General features: G+C 37.8%; 1 protein-coding gene across 1 annotated transcript; it reads right to left on the bottom strand.

Annotated features, from left to right (window-relative positions):
- Positions 1 to 826: 826 nt before the first annotated feature.
- FAM98A (family with sequence similarity 98 member A) lies at positions 827 to 16,847 on the bottom strand. Its single transcript, XM_042933268.1, has 8 exons — positions 16,690 to 16,847; positions 13,360 to 13,508; positions 11,143 to 11,277; positions 7,322 to 7,506; positions 6,226 to 6,306; positions 5,554 to 5,670; positions 2,710 to 2,877; positions 827 to 2,620 (listed from the first exon to the last, which is right to left on the bottom strand). The coding sequence occupies exons 1-8, from the start codon at positions 16,740 to 16,742 to the stop codon at positions 1,952 to 1,954; spliced, it is 1,557 nt and encodes a 518-aa protein (XP_042789202.1). The 5' UTR covers positions 16,743 to 16,847; the 3' UTR covers positions 827 to 1,951.
- Positions 16,848 to 17,135: the final 288 nt, after the last annotated feature.

The raw sequence follows: 17,135 nt of genomic DNA, 5'->3' as shown, positions 1-17,135 counted from the left end.
ACATATTCATTAGGTATACTGTGGAGTCTTTGGTTACAAAACAGATAAAGCAAATTTTAAGGTAACTACTGTGAATACATTCTAGGTTAAGATGTGAAACCTTGACAATTTTATTTCCGATAGGACATCCCTATACATACTAAATATATTTAATAGCATAGAGACACCAATAATTACAACGTTCAAGACAGACCTTAAAAATCTTTAATGATAAATAAGAGTATTTTCAATTATCTTCAAGTTTGAACCTTTTAGGATGGTAAAGTCTTGCCAAAAAATCTAAAAAAACTGGTAAAATTAACAAAATGATCAAGGTAGGTTTTTAAAATGGTTTTTAGGTACCAAAAGAATGTGCCTATCTCAATAGCAAAAAGAATATTGCTATTCTATGGCAAGACATTTAGTAGGAAAAGGAAATACTATTCCTGCTTTTACAAACATATATTTTCAATTCACTTCCTTTTAAGAAAAATGTGCCTCATTCGTAGGAAGAATGGCGAAATAAAAAAAAAAAAAAACCCTGAAAGATTAGGGTCATTAATTTATCTTTGCCTAATACATTGTGTAACAACAGCTCCCCCCAGTGGCCAGAAATGAGTAGTGACGCTTTCTAGCTGTAATGTTCTAGTGAAAGGTAAATTTGGAAATATGTATTTTTCAATTATTTGTGGCCTTAGGGTAAGGATTATCTTTCATTACAAATTATGTTTTAAAGAAACACTCAATAATCTTTGGGGAAACAAACTATTAGCTCTTAAGCTGGAAACAAGTATCCACAATAATTCAGTTTTTAAAAGTAGCTAAAAGAAAACTCAAACCAGAGAGAGAACATACAGATACTTTATTGCTCACCTTTCACACAAAGCACACCTCCAGCCATTTTCTTTCACAGCTTGACAATGTTTACGTTTACAAAAACCCAGCCCGAAGCTTCATGTAGATTTCAGTAAAGGAGAATGTAAAACATCAACTCAGCCAGGCTTTTGTTTTCTGCAGCAATAATAAAGGGCCTCCTGCACTAAGCAAAAATCTGTCCTCTTACTTGGTAGTGCATTTCTTCCATTACAAAAAAAGTCTCCTGCCCCAAGCAAACTAATTTTGTATTTGCTGAGCCAGTGGTATTAACTCGTGCATAAAACAAATTTCAGTTTGCTGTTTCTTCTAACAGATTTCAAGTAAAAATAAGGTTTAAGGAGGAACTTGTTTTGAATGGATGCAGGTCAGTTTGAATTGCTATACTATATAAATGCCTACATGTATTATAGGTTCACAACTTAGTTTGCTTTTATAATCTTTACGGATTTTTGGCCGTGTTCAAGGTTTTCAGAGTTGAGCATATGGTACAGTATTCCATCAAAAGAATAAGGCTACTGAATGTGCTATCTGCAGAAGAGCTCATTTAATAGGAACAGACCCAAAGTTCTATCATGAAGCAAATGTGGCATAATCTCTCTGAATAAAAAGCCAATTGGGGCAGAACTGTGCTTGGAAAATAGGCATTAGAATACTTCAAGGAAAACACATATAAATGGACTGTTAATATGAGGAAGGCTTCCTAGTTGTAAATCTAAAAAAATCTAGGAGAATCCTCATTTTCAAAACTTTTTGAAAACTACTTATTCAAGTAATTTCTTCCCCAAAAAGTACACGTGTTCTGACTGTGGAATTAGTCTACTGGTCGATTAAAGGCAATTTTAATTACCTTTTAAAAAATTCTTCATACAAAGGAGAGAGGTTGTATATGTTTCTCAAACAAACTGCATTATGTAAGTCCTTAAAAAAAAAAAACAAACAAAAACAGAATTGAATGAAGACCTACAAATACTTATGCCAAGCAGGAATCTGCCTGCCACCTGTGGTCTCACATTAATTCAAAATTGATGCTGGACTCAGAATTCTGAAACTAAGTTTCTATTACTTGAGCTCTAGCAAAATGTAAGGTTCCGTAGCCTCAACTAGTATAATGTCTTCCCTGTCCAAAACCAGAATGATTATACTGATAACCTCCATGCTGGAAGTGCTGTTCAAACTGTCCCCCTTGGTGATAATTCTGGCTCCCCCTTCCTCCCCAACCTCCTCCCTGGCCTCCACGTCCACCCCGGCCTCCACGACCACCTCTCCCTCCACGACCACTGCCTCGATCACTATGATGCCCACCATCTTGGTATCTATTGTCCTGCTGGTATCCACCACCCTGGTAACCACTTCCTGTATATGTAGATGTTTGGAAGCCACCATAACCACCGCCTTGATAACTACCACTGTGGCCACCACCATGATAGCCACCTGGCTGGAAACCTGAATCTCGATAACCACCATCTTGGTAGCCACCTCCTCCTCCTCCACTCCCTCCATCCGTCCAGCCTCCTTGATGCTTATTTCCTCTTCCTCCCCCGCGGCTACCATGGTCATAGCCACCACGTCCACCTCTCCCTCCTCCTTGTTCATGACCTCCTCGTCCTCCATATGAGGAATGTTCATAACCACCTCTCCCTCCTCCTCGGCCTCCTGCTTGCTGCTGGGGGCCATCTTGCCTTTTCTGCCATGGTGGCATCTCTGGAGGTGGAGGTTCAATTTCGTTGGGTCTACCTCCTCTGTCAGGCACCCTGCCCATCAACACCTATGGGGTAAGAAAGAGGTTTTAAACTGCTGTATTTTTATAAATAGAAATAAATGTATGTGAAAGAAAAGTGAAGATACTTTAATCACCTTATTGATGGCACAGGCAGTCTTTTCTCTTATAGAGCCACTGCTTGTCCTTAAAATCTTCGACAAGTCCTGTCTTGCAGCCAGAAGGTGGGCGACAGAAATAGTACTTTTAGGAGATAAGACTGAGCGTTTTGGCTGGTAAACCTTTGCTAATTTTTCTGTCTGACTCTGTTGAAACAAAGTGTTCAAAGACAAAAGTAAATTTTCAAAATGAAAAAGAGACACTGATATTAAATATGTTCAAGACTTCCCAAATGTCTGATAATGTTACTCGGTTTAAGGTTGGAGGAGAAACATTATACTCACCACTGCTCCAACCTAGTCAATAACTATCTGAAGATACAACTGTGAGACCTGCTAATAGAGCAAAGAATAATGTTGGGAGGTGGCTCGGAGGGAGATACAAAGGGTCAAGGGGCTTGCTTCCCTTTAGGATTGTGGGGCCAAAAACGTAAAAAGGTTCCCCCCTGCCATTGGTCTCAGATCAAACATACTCGTTTTATCTAGGTAGATACAAGGATGTAAACCATTTCAGTAATTTTGCTTTTTAATTTTCCCATCTTTACTTACAATGAGAAAAAATGTTAGCTATGATTAATTTGTACTAATTATGTTAACAGGACACATTTCTTCCAGAGTGATCCCCCTGTGTAATACTTTCCTCTATTGTAAGTAATAAATAAGGAAAAAAGGTGTACATTAACCATTTAGTAGAAGGATAAGTTAATGACTAAAACTGTCAGCTCCTGAGAGACAAAACACTGGGAAACTGGGACACCGGGGCAGGCCACTTAGATGTGTGTGAAACACAAGACTGCAAAAGATAAATGAGCAAAGGACATAAAGAGAAATTTCACACACAAGAAAGTCAAGTTCAAACAAATATAAGAAATGTTTCCCAGACAAATTAATCTAAATGTGAGAAACAACAATCTCCAATCTACTAAATTTTGGAAGCAACAGTTACAAGTACGATACACAGTAAAATAGCACAAAGACAAATAATATTTGGTGTCAGTTATATGCAGGTCTTAAAATATGGACGGTAAATGTTTAAATTACGTGAAAAAATAGAATGTAAAAAGGTTTGTTATGATTGTGTATATAGACAAAAGAAGGGAGATAATACTAAAAATGAAAACAGCTATTGTGGTTAAAACAATGGGATGATCAGTGACTTTTTATTTGAAAAAGTTTTCTTTAATAATTAATAGGATAAAGAGATTGTCATTCCATAGTTTGTCTGGAGGAATGTTTCCTGAATGTCTTGTATTTCTTTCCACTTGTACCTATAGTAAGTGCTCGACTCACTGTTTGTTGAATGGAAACAAACACTTTTGAGAAAATAGTTTTATGTTGCAAATAAAACTGACTTAAAATGCAATTCCAAAGTGATACAAGTACATAAATTTCATTATGTGAAACAAGTTCATTTTGTGCATATAAAGTAATTTCTATGAAGTTATTTAAAACCAAGTTTCAAAATGAGATAGCAGTACCTAAATTCCGTTAGAGGAAACAAAAAAAAAAGATTTGTGTAAGTAATCTGTACAATGCTGATCTTCCCCAATACATTTAATATAGTTTGTAAAATCACTGTGTATTATGGTTCAAAAGGATATTAAATATCACTTAGACTAAACATGATTATTTTAGAGATGTCCAAAATGGGGAGAGAAACAGCAGCTCCAACACACAGGGTCAGGATGCCCTGTGCTGTCATGCCGATGCCAAACTCAGGACCGCGGTTTGTCAGTGCCTCAGTCAGTGCACTGACGTCAGTCAGTAGACGGTTTTCTAGCTACAAGAGGTGCAAGGTTTTTGTTTTTCAAGTGCATGGACCCCGCTGAGAGTGAAATGATTGTTTCTGGTATTTCCTACAACAGTCACAGGAGAGAACCATTTGCGCCATGTGTTGCTACCAAGTAGCTGTGAGGTCTCAGACAAAGCCTCCATTTTCATCAGTTGCAAAATGAGGGGAATTAAGACCGATCTCTAAAACCCCTTTCCAACACTGAAGAATTGTAAGTTGATAAATATCTACCCCAACAATGTAGCAGCCAAATAGGGCTTTGCTAAGGTTTAAAGATTTCAGGTGAAAATAACATATTATTAGCAAATAACCGGAGAACTAAATAAAAACCATTTCAGAGTCAGTTAACTAAAATTCAGAAAAAAATCTGTTTTCAAACAGGAATATACTATTAAGGGAATACCTCATACACATTTGGACCAACCTCCCCATAAATTCAAGGATCAGCTCCACTTCAGGGTTCTAAGGAGGTCAAATTAGTCAAGTGTGCCGATTTCTTTCCGCTTACTGATCGTATAGTAGATATTTAATATTTAATAAATATCTGTTGAATGACCAAGATCTTTACCCGGATTATCTCATTTAATCTGAAGTAAAACTGAAGTCTTACCAGATTCTCCAATTCTCTAAAAATGCACAGTAATAGCTGGTCTTGCTAAATCCAGTATTTCTCACTTTAAGTAGCAAATTAAATTGTTAGCTTTAAGTATAGCAAACAAGTGATTTCAAAATTTTTTATTTTAGTGATTTTTAAATACTCTATCCATTTCTCTTACAAATGGGTACTCTTAGTAGGGCCTAAAACATACGGTTTTGCTAAAAAAAAAAAACTGAAAATCCTGAAAAAAATGTTTTCTTCATTATTGCTGAATAGCTGGAAGAGTTGCTACTCAGCAACTCACTAAAGAAAAATTCCTGTATGTGTCTCCTATGCATTTCTCTTGTAGTCTCCACCATAGCTAACCTGTGCTAGGAATGTTTAAGGATCATGTCTATAAATACTCTGCTCTTTTAAATTATTTAGTATGTACCTTAGCTCTGTCAGACCAGCCAAAAGACTGGACAGTGACATCCAAACGTTTTATTAGCAGCTTTCTCCGAACTTCATATTCATTGGCTACGGCTTGGTTAATTGCTTCTATCTTTTCCTAAAAACAAAATTTAAAAGACCAGTTAGAATTTAAGTCTGCTTGACCCCCTGTTCCAAGAGGGCAGAAACTTGTGTCTGCTTCATTCATAACCAATTAATTCCCCAGCACTTAGCACAAAGCAAATTACTTGATATAGTACTAAAAGTTATAGTAAGTTGATGAAAAAATAGGCAAAACAATGTCTCAAAACATAATAAAGAATAAGCACAGAATTCTCATTAAGCCTTCCCATATTTCACTGTGTGAAGCTTAGCCCAGTGACATTTTTGGCTTGAAGGCAACCCATTTGGCAATTAGAAACATACTCGACTGCAATTTATTTTTTACTAGCTATGTGAAATATTTACAAATTATGAGGTAAGTGCTTCTAATCATACACAAATAAAATTATTCTGCCTAAATCTTAAGATTCACAAAACTGATTCTGAGAATGTCCAGCTAGGATATTACATATCAGAAAACATAACTTAAACAACACAAACTGTAAGTGTCAACACCATGAGAGAGGCAGATGGTTCTTTACCGAGTTTATTCAAGATGACTGCTACTCACCCAGTGGGCTGGTCCCATTGGCTTCTTCAATAAAGGCTTTCCCACATGGTTAGGTGGAACTTTTGCTAAGGTCTCCTTTAACTGACACAAACACATAAATGAATGAATAAACAAATCTACAAGTAAAACATATCTTCCTCATCTTCCCATTTCCCATCATATCTTGCCATCAAAAGAAGATTCCTGACAGAGGCAAAGGTGGAGGATGTTTTGAAATGTACAAGACCCACACGATAAAGACACTCACTTGTCCCACTCCTCAAGTGCCTATGGAAGCATGATTCCTTCACTGTACCTAGAACAGTGCCTGACAACAGTAGGCACTCAATGGGTATTTGCTGAATGGATGAATGAACACACAGAAAATATAGACTATGGATACAGTGCTGCTCCCCTGTAGAGTTCAGCCGAATTTGTGCATCATGGTGTCCACTGACCCCACAATGCAAATGTACCAATTCTTAGAGTCCAGCAGATATGCATACAGAGAATAACTCTGCTATAACAAATACCATTCTCTTATATTTATTTATTAAAAGTGCTTATTCCTAGTCAATTATATTTTTAAAACCTCTTAACTGTAGATTACGTGTGGCATAAAAATAATTCTGACTTATTTTCACATACTAGGTTGTTAGTAGTGGTCAACAAACCTAGCTTGCCATCTGAAACATGTAAGACTCAAAGTGACTGGATTAAAAAACCAAAAACATTGACATCCTTTTCTGTCCAGTCAATGGAAAGGAAGGTGATAACATTTAATGATAAAGACCTTAAAAATTAATTGCCTCAAAGTTCAGTGATAAAATTTTAAAAAGGACTTAAGTCTTAATTCTTTTTACATTATACCTAGCTTATTTCAGTTTATAAGTCAAAGCATAAAGCTTCCTTTTTGAAAAAGAAACATGCTCACAAGTTTAAAAAAATAGTAAAGCACTAATTTCTCTTTAAGGTATCTAGGATTTAAAACCCAAAACTCATTTAGTAACAATAATATGCACATTAGGTTCCCATTTAGAGAAATTAACTTGCTTCATTTCAAACAAATGTAGGACTATGCCTTTAATACACTACAATCTGGTACTAAAGGTCTTACTTTTTTTTCAATCCCGCTGAAGAATTGGAACATAGTTATATTGGCTGGAGGTTTGGACATTCCTAGAGCAATACATATGCCTTTCAACTCTTGAAAGACCTCACTACCGCCTCCTTCTTGAGCTTTTTTTGGAGGAGTATTCACACAGAGCATTCTGGCAGCTTCTAGTTCTGAGATGAGGTATGCTGAAGTAAACAAAATAAGATTTCAAAATGAGATACAGCTACAGTTAATAGTCATAAGTCTGGAGTCACAACTCTATAGACCTAGTGATACGTAACTTTTAAAGCTGCAAGAATGGATAAAAACAAGAAAAGAAAACCATTTTTACCTGCAAATGACATTAACATATAAACTGGTTCTGTAATTCAGGTATTTAATCAATATATGTTTAAAGGGTGATTTAAAATAAGTGATTCTTCTTTGAAACCAAAGTAACAAGGTAGATCACATCTAAAAATCTGGATCTGTGTTATCCCACTATCCAGAACAGGGGTTGGCATCTGCTAACAAATTTACCAAAGGTGGCAGGTGGCAATCCTCAGCAACAGTTGGAACTGGTTATTATTTTTTTTTTTACTTCTCACTACTGACATGCAGCAGTGATGGAACTCTCTTGCTCTCTTACGTTCCAAAACTTAGGTAGTCTGTTCAGAACTGGCATAAAACATTTTCAAGTAATAAAAACTCAACTTACAAAAGGGGAAGGGCACGGAATTCCCCAAAGATCCTTTCTCACAGCCTCCAGTAGCCTAATGCCACCCTCTCTGGCTGTTTAAAGAAACCCTTCTTCCATCTTTGATCTTCTCAATATTCCCTTTCCCCCACCTTCCTCCTTCTCTCCCCACTCCCCCCAACTCCCCTGAAAAACATCAACAGAACTTTCTAAGCTTTCCTTGGCAGAATCCTTCTGTATCAATATCATCCCCTTATGTGTTGATTTCAGCCAGGTATAATGAGGGCTGCAATCTGCTTCAGGTGACTGAAGGTATAAAATATTTACTCTTATTTCTTTAACCTTCCCAAGGACATTTAAATTTTTGTGAAAGATGATTAATAATCATTTGGATCTCAGGATTTCCGGTTATGTGACAAAGTGAGAACCTTCTGACATTAGAAAGAGAGTTTTGGAAAAAGACATTTTCTGGGCTCTTAAGTCCTATGAGAAATACCAAAGAATGATCAGCTTGGGTATCTCATTTCCTATACCCAAGGTGTTATGCTAGAACAATAAATAACAGCCAAGCTGCTGGAAAGGTCATTCTAAATGGTTTTGATAAAATCTTAATGTGTTCCATACAGCAAACTGTATGAGTTAAAAGACCAAAAAAGTAAAACTCCATGGTCATGAAAATAACCACTGTTTTTCTAAATAAAGTTTTACTGGAACACTACCATGATCATTTCCATAACCTCTCTGGCTGGTACATGCTACAACAGCAGAGTTAAGGAGTTGTGACAAAGACCTTATGGCCTACGAAGCTGAAAATATTCACCGCCTTGTCCTTGTAAAGAAAAAGTTTGCCAACCCTTGTTCTAGAAAATCATATGATTTAATAAACTGGTTCTCCAAATTTGGGACAACATAGCTCAGGCATCCATAAAATTAGTTCACCAATACAATTCCCATAAAAAAAAAACATTAACTGTAACTGAAGTTCAAAGTACTAGGAAGGGTACTGGAAATATAATACAAAACAAAACAGATGATCTCTACTGGCAATCTAGTTAGGAATAAAGAATATATGCATAAAAAGATGAATAATTCTTCATCTATTAAGAACTCCGATATCTGACTTATTTTACCTAAGGGAAATAATTGGACAACCAGACAGGCAATGAACAGCTAAAACTTCTTAACCAGACACAGGAGAGTTTTTTAGCCACTCATTCAAAGTCTAGTCTACTAACAATTCTAACGAGATTGGTTATATTCCCCTTTGGAACACAATGTATTAAAAGCTTCATATTAAGAAGTTCAAGGGTGCTGGAGAAGTAAAATTATAGCATTAAGATGTGACAACTGATACTTGGAAAGATGAGAAATATTTATACAGAGCGAAAAGAAAATGAGCACATGTACATAAATACTAGCATGACAGAGGGAATACAAACTGAGGGGAATATTTTAAAGGGGAAACAGCAGAAGCAAAGATAGAGGAGGGAGTAATGTATATGTGCATGAATTCCAAGAGCAGCATAACCTTTAGTTGGTTTAGTCATTTAGTTGAGAAGCAAACAGTTGTATATTACTGAGGAGCTTTTGAGTTGATAGCACATTAAAATAAAGTCTAGGGGCGCATGGGTGGCTCATTCGGGCTCTGACTTTGGCTCAGGTCATGATCTCACAGTCTGTGAGTTCGAGCCCTGCACTGGGCTCTGTGCTGACAGCTCAGAGACTGGAGCCTGCTTTGCATTCTGTCTCTCTCTCTCTCTTTCTCTGCCCCTCCCCCGTTCATGCTCTGTCTCTGTCTCAAAAAATAAACATTAAAAAAAAAATTAAAGTCTATAAATTATGACCCCGAGTCCAAAATAATATTCAGTGCAGTCTGCTTAAGAAACAGGAAAGAGTCAAAGGCATTTTATAAAGATTTATATTCAAAGTGGTTTTTAGAAGTATGAACACTAAAAAGGCCAAACTCTTAGCTCTTTGAAAACATTAGTTATTCATGATCATTACTAAGCTTTCCATAAAGTTCTTATCTTCCTATGTAAGATAACATATCTCGAGTGCCAAATACTAGGTTTTGGTAAGCAGTGTTACGAAGGAAGAACGAGTGAGTACACTGTGGCTGAGCCAGTTCTAGAAATCGCACAATTTGAAGGATACTGAATGCACACCTAAGAACTACATGCAGCAGTATTAGTATTTCAAGCAGTATCTAACCTTATGTGTATACCCCCCTCCACCCCCCAAAAATCATTCAACAAAGGGGAAATTATGAAAGTGATTCTGGAATAACTCAGTGTCTGGGTATAATGGCTATGAACACCATTTTTAAAAAACTGAACTTTCAAAATTAGAGCTGTCACATTATTCAGAAACCACAGTTATAAAGACAATATTTTAAAAACCCCGACCTATTTATGTCATAATAAGAACTATAATATTCACTTAACCAAAGCTTAATCTAAATGTGTCTCAGATGCTACAAAACTTGTGAGTTAAGACTACTGGCTGTGTTTACTGCAGGGTTCACTTAAGGCAATAAAATTTGTGAGTCTACTTACTGTTTTTCAGGGTGAAGAAAGAAATCATAGTTAGTATACAAAAAACATGGAAAGAAAGAAGTTTTTGTAACAATTTATTTCCCAGAATGATCAGTAAGTGCAGGAAAAATTCAAATACTATTCCAGAAAATTTTACATTGTAATTTGATAGATTTACAAACAAAACCAAAACCCCCAATTACCCAGCCACAAAGAAATACCCACAATATACAACACTTTAATTTTTTTAAAAAATCTTCATTATTCCCACACTACCTTCCTAGTCTGTTTTAAAATGTGCTTCCAGTCCAGAACGCTAAGGTTTAATGATCACACACTTGAATACTGGGCACTACCTACGGTCACATTAGGTGAAGCATAATACTTCGAGTACCAGGAAAGTTAAATGATAAAAGAGGAGTAATTACAAAACAACGCTGCTACCAGTGCACAGGACCACGATTAGCTTCTAAGTTGAAAATGTAATAGTTTTCTTTAAAATATGTAGCATTCTGATTTCAATCCGTAATGAAATAGTAAACAGCCAGTTTATTAGTCAAAGAAAACATGAATAAAAAATAACAGCTACATTCTAGTAGCTATGAACTTACTGAGCAAAAGGAGGCAGTTCTTCTGAACGAGAAGGCGCTTGGTCACATCCCCAGATGTCAGTGAAAGATACGGACAGTTCATCTCCCCTAGTAGCCCACTCACCTCAAGCTGGAATTCTTCAGCTTCACTCGGGCCTTTTAAGAATTAAAATAACCTTGTTTAATAAAAATTGTTTTTCTTATTAGCATAAAAGTTATATATGTAAGTTGCAAGTTTTAACAGGATATTCCTAACACAAGTTACTTTGACTTCTAAATCCTTCCTTTCTCACACCACTGCCAACTTCTGTTCTTGAGAAGTTTTCATTAGGTTATTCCCTTATTGGAGAATGTTTAATGGTTTCCTAATTTCTACCTCGCCTAATCTAATTATCTGTCTGCCCTTAAAGATTCTTCTTCACGGCTTCTCCACTTTACCTTCCCTGCGAACTGCTATGTAGTAGTACCTATGACATATATATAGTAGTTACCCTCTACCTCCACAAATATTCCATTTGTGCCACGCCAGTCTCCTCACTGTCGAAGGAACAGGCAGACTCATTTCCACGTCTGTGCCTTCATTTAAGTTATTCGCTGCGATTGATATGCCCTCTATGTGCTTCTCATCTATCAAACCTCACCTGCCCATCAAAGCCCAGTGGTCTTGCTCCTTGATAGAACCTTCCCCAAGTGCTGCTGCGCTCACTGATTTCCTCCTGCTGTGAACCATAAAGTGAAGCACTGAATTACTGTACTAACCTCCAGTGGTTCCATTTGTGCCTAACATTCCCAATGAGATTAAATCTGAAGTTAGCAAACATGACTTGTAATTCTGTATTCCCATAACACGTTAAGTACAGAGTTTATCTCGTGAACCAAGGAAAAACAATGCCCCTTCTTCCTTACCATTCTTTCTAATGGCTTTCTATCACACAGGGGCAAAAATCAACAAACTCTGAATCACTTGATCTGAGTTCATTTTCTCATCTGTAAAATGGGAAGGCTGTATTACTGTTTTGCAAACTGTTCTGTAAACTCAAATTCCAAATAACTCCTTTACAAGGAGCCAGGGAGGAGGAGAGGCTTGTGTTAAACATACTCCCTCTTAACTTCAACCAAATAGGTACACTTTACCTGTTTTGTATGTTGGCTTCTATGAGATGTTTTCTTTTGAAAGGGGCTCCAGGTTATAGTTATCATCTAGTATACATGTTTTCACAAGTTCCTATAGTCTCTGAAATGTGAGGCCAAGAGGCAGTATTAAGAGTGCTGACCCCCAATCTTGACTGCTGGGGTTGAACTCTGGTGATATCATGCACTAGTTGTGTGACCTCAGACAACGCATTTAACCTAGCTGTGCTTTCTTGTTTCATGTATAAAAGAGCAATAAAACCTGCCTCAGGTTTTAAATGAGTTAACACATAGAAAATGCTTAGAACATAATGCTCAATAAATGTAAGCCATGCTATCATTACTGTTACGCTACAGTGTCCTTAATAATTGCAAACGGCTGCAACTAACATGTGCACATTAAATATACTAAACATGTAAAAACGTGAGCTCTTCAAATGGGATTGTGTCGGGTGTGGGTGGGGAGTATGTGTATAGTTCTCCATGAGCGTAGGTTAACAAGTAGGCATTTATCTTTGTCTCCCATTGTAGGTTTACCTATGGTAGGAGGGAGCCAGATGGTGTAGTGTTAGGTTCCAAGCTTCTGTCTCTTTTGCAGAATAAACAAAGTAGTGCTAATACAATAACAAAATTGGCAAGTATAAAACAGCTCTCAACACTGTAAATCTGATGGTGCTGCATCTGATTGTGGTGGATCTAGTGATACATTTCTGCGATACAGAAAACTTCTTAAGAAAGTGTTCTTTCTCTTTCTTCCCGTGTATAAAAGAATTGTAATGCATTTACTTTACATGCCACACGTCCTCCTGGAATCTAGTGGTCCTAAGAAAAACATTCCAACTTTGAGTTCTAGCCACCAATTTAAGAGCTCACAAGTCATGTTTTACAAAGAATGGAAAGTTCATATATGCAATACTTGTCTCCCATTTCTGTATCTCAGTAATAAGATCTTTTCAACTTTCACTTAACTTCAACTTTTAATGTTTTTTTTTTCCTTTTTACACTTAGAAAAAACTTAAAACTTCAGGTTTAGTACTAATAATGTTCAACTGACAATACCCCAATTTTACTTTTATGTTTTGCACCTAAAACTGAATGTTTACTTACTGTTAGTTGCTTGCACATTTTCCTCTAGTTTACAGAACACTCTTAATTCAGACACCAGCCAAGCACAGAGTTTGGTAAACTCAGGGGAACTGGCTCCAGCACAGACTGCCTGAGACAGAGCGCCATCTTCCAACAATGGACCCTTGTAACTGGTAAGTAAAAAATTATACTTCAGAAGAATATAAAATCACACCTAATATTTTATACAATTTATCTATGTATTATTTGTAGTTAGAGGACCAATTTCTAAACCTGCAAATACAAATAAAATTTACAGAAAATAAAATTTAAGTTTTTAATTTTAATCTAACAAAATAGAAAAATAAGCTACTTGGTAATTGCATTTCAATTCTTCAAAATACATAGGAGTATTTAATAGAATCATATACACTACTAAATTATGTCAACTTCTATCCATTCACTGAAAGCTCTTATTGTACAAAGATTTTCTTACTTTAACTTAATTGAAATTAAAACATTAAAAAGTGATAGCTCATTATACTATAGTTTACAATTTCAGAAATATAACTTAGGTTATCTTTTCTAGAAATTTTTCCAGAAATGAATTAGATAATTTTTTAATGACTTTCTTTAAAAGCAAAAACTTGTCAGTTAATCAATTATTTGCTTTTTCTAGATTTAATGACAGTTAAGACTATTAAGACATACTAGTACTCAAGAAATGTCTGGATTTATTTAAAACATGAATAACTGCTGGCAAGTTGATGTCTGGGCAAACTGGTGCATCTGAATCCTAACCCTTTTTAAGTGATTCAAGCATAATCTTAAAATATTATTAAATGTTCACATATTCATAAAAGACAACAGTAATAATGAACCCCAGCCTAGAATATAACTAGAACCAAAGATCCTGTCATTCTCAAAGCAATTTTAAAATATATGTTCTTCAGAAGATTATTTTATCTTTTAAGTGAAATACTGATAAAAACACTGTTATTAAAGATGAACATTAAGTATACTTAAGATAATTTGAAGTTTGGAGGTACAGAGATGTTCGAGAAATGACAATAATTTGGTTCTTTTAAAATGCACTTAAGTGTTTATACACTGAATTGAATGGGAAAAAACCTTACACAAAAAGTGAGATTATATAGCCTGGCATCTAGATTCAACCCACAAATTATTAGATACTGCAATATAGAGACTAGGCCTACAAATGTCTCCTTGTGTTACACATTTAGAATTTGTTAGCTTATTCTACAAATAGTTATTGAATTTATACTGTGTGCCAGATTAAAGATAAACGATAGTCATTTAAACTGTAATAATTCTCAGTGAATCCTTTAAACGTACATGTCAATCAATCAGGCCTGAATTTTAATGACTGAATGTCATCAAACTCAGTAGTTTTGCTTAAAATTTATAGCAAAGTTTTCGGAAAATCTGATGGTTCAATCTGATGGGCTGTACATTACAACCCATCTCAAATGTTTACTTGATTACAATGATTACAGTAACAACTACTTTTTTAGTACTCCAGAAAATACAGTGAAAAGGGTAGAACAATAATGGGAAGAAACAGCATCCATCACCAATTCTTTAGGCAACATCTACCCAAGCAGAATGACTCCATTTAAATAAGGCTCTCTTCCCTCAGTCTACTACTCCTTCAATGCTAACCTTAAGTGTCATTTCTTCTAGGAAGCTTTTGGGACTTTATTTGCTTTCCAAGTGTAAAGAGACCTTCGTCCTCAGTTCTCGCAGCATTTTCTCACAGTGTGAATTTCTCTTCTACCTCACTTTGGGCTAGTAAATGATCAGCCCAACACTGCCCCAGAGCACAAGTGCTCCTTAAAAATGTTTACTGAATGAATGGATTCATATGTGAGCAATCAATTTAGTCTGAGATGTCTGCCAAAGAGACCATATTGCTGAATGTGACTTTTACCTATACTCTAATCAAAGAAATAAGCCCCCTAAAGTCTGGAATATTCTGAAAATTCAGAGCAAGCTCCAAAGAGAGAGACAATGATAATTCACTGTAACAAAAAAAGATAAACACCACCAATTCTTTTCTCAAAAATTTCTACCAGGACAGCAAGTTACTTAAATGGGCAGACTCTGAGAACCTCATGGTGTCCTTTCCTTTCCTTTTTTTTTTTTATTTAACTTTTTAAAATATTTATTTTTGAGAGAGAGAGAGAGAGAGAGACAGTGCGAGCGAGCGCAAGTGGGGAAAGGGCAGAGAGAGGGAGACAGAATCTGAAGCAGGCTCCAGGCTCTGAGCTGTCAGCACAGAGCCCAATGCGGGGCTTGAACTCACAGACCATGATATCATGACATAAGCCAGAGTCAGAGCTTAACCGACTAAGCCACCCAGGGGCCCCGTCGGTGGACTTTCCTAAAGAAAGGTTCCCCCAAAGGTTTCCATGTCATGAACACCCTTGGGGAGAGTTTTGACAAAGGACTTGTTATTTTATAAATACAGCTAGCTAAATCTGTATTTTTTGGACACCATTTACCTGTAGACACATAATGTAATTCCACAGTTTATTTCTGGAACCACCCGTAGTCCAAAAGGTTCTAAATTCTCAAGTTTTAATAGAGTACACTGATCTCAGTGACCCAGAGAGATCAGAAGCCCTATTCCCAGCTTCTAGATACTAAATCATGGTTGGCTAACTGTAAGAAGAGACAAAATGCACAACAAACATGCAGGGGATGTGGTGGCTGAAGAGGACTCTAAGGGTCGGGACTAATGGTGGCTTAAAGAAGTAGAGTGTCACTGTCAGGGGAAACAGCAAGTGGTTCCCATGAAGATGGTGACAGGTTAGGTACATAAGTGAGGTGGCTAGCGGAATGGATGCAGGCATGTGGCTTAGGGAAGCCTGAGTGCATGCAGAGATGACTGGGCAAAGGAGATTTTTTTGAGAGAAAATGGGGTGGGGTAGGAGCAGGGGCTCAGGACACGAGCAGAAGTTTGGAGAACGAGTAGGAAAAAAGAGAATCAACTTTGGCAACCTCCAGAGTGAGGGGGTAGGGCAAGACGATGGGGAGCAAGAAGAGAAGCTCGGGGAGGGGGGTGGCGAGAACCCAGAGCCCAGACAATGACACGCATGACTGACAAACGCTGCGGGTAACTCGGCTGCAGGGAGCACAGGGCAGGCCTACGGTCGTCGCGTTAGGAGGGCCCCGACCCGGCAGGGCAGACAGTGGACGTGGCATTGGGGTTCGGGAGCCATATGGAGGCGACAGCCAGGAGCCACCGGGTGCGGCGTGCAAAGGCAGGTGTCCCCGACTGGGGCGGAGGAGGTGTTCCCGGGGGCCGGCAGTGTGAGGTTTAGGAGACCCGTACCCTGGCAGTCTTACCCCAGATCTTCCAACGACTCCAAGATGTCAGTCTCCATGAGGTCACACTCCATGCTACTGTGGTATTCAAATTTCCGAGTCGTCAGGCTCCCCTCTTCGCCGGCAACGCGTACACTCGCGCATGCGCCGCCTCCCCGGAACTTCCAAGTCGACAGCTGGCGCCTCAACCGCTGCACTGCGCATGCCCGGAGCGTGCGCAAGAAACTCGGTCCCGCCCTCCGCCCCACCCCTGCCGGCTAAAGCGGTGCTGGGCGGCACCGTATTACACATGCGTATTAGTGAATAGCGAAGCCGGTGGCCCGAAGAAGGGCAGGAGGACTGGCTGCGTGGCAGCTGGGCGTGGGGACCTACCTCGAGGGGGAGCGCCCTGACTTCTCTTTATTGGGTGTACGCATGTGCGAATATTGGAGCGAGATGGGCGCAGGAGGAGCTTGGGGGGTGGCGGC

The sequence above is a fragment of the Panthera leo genome, chromosome A3 (genome assembly GCF_018350215.1).
Source record: "Panthera leo isolate Ple1 chromosome A3, P.leo_Ple1_pat1.1, whole genome shotgun sequence".
NCBI lineage: Eukaryota > Metazoa > Chordata > Mammalia > Carnivora > Felidae > Panthera > Panthera leo.
This window is presented reverse-complemented; position numbering and strand designations above follow the sequence as displayed.

Coding starts and splice junctions, on each gene's coding strand:
- FAM98A (XM_042933268.1), bottom strand. CDS start 16,742: ATGGAGTGTGACCTCATGGAGACTGACATCTTGGAGTCGTTGGAAGAT. Junction 13,509..16,689: donor GAGTCGTTGGAAGATCTGGG/GTAAGACTGCCA, acceptor TTTACTTACCAG/TTACAAGGGTCCATTGTTGG. Junction 11,278..13,359: donor AAATGTGCAAGCAACTAACA/GTAAGTAAACAT, acceptor AATTCTTAAAAG/GCCCGAGTGAAGCTGAAGAA.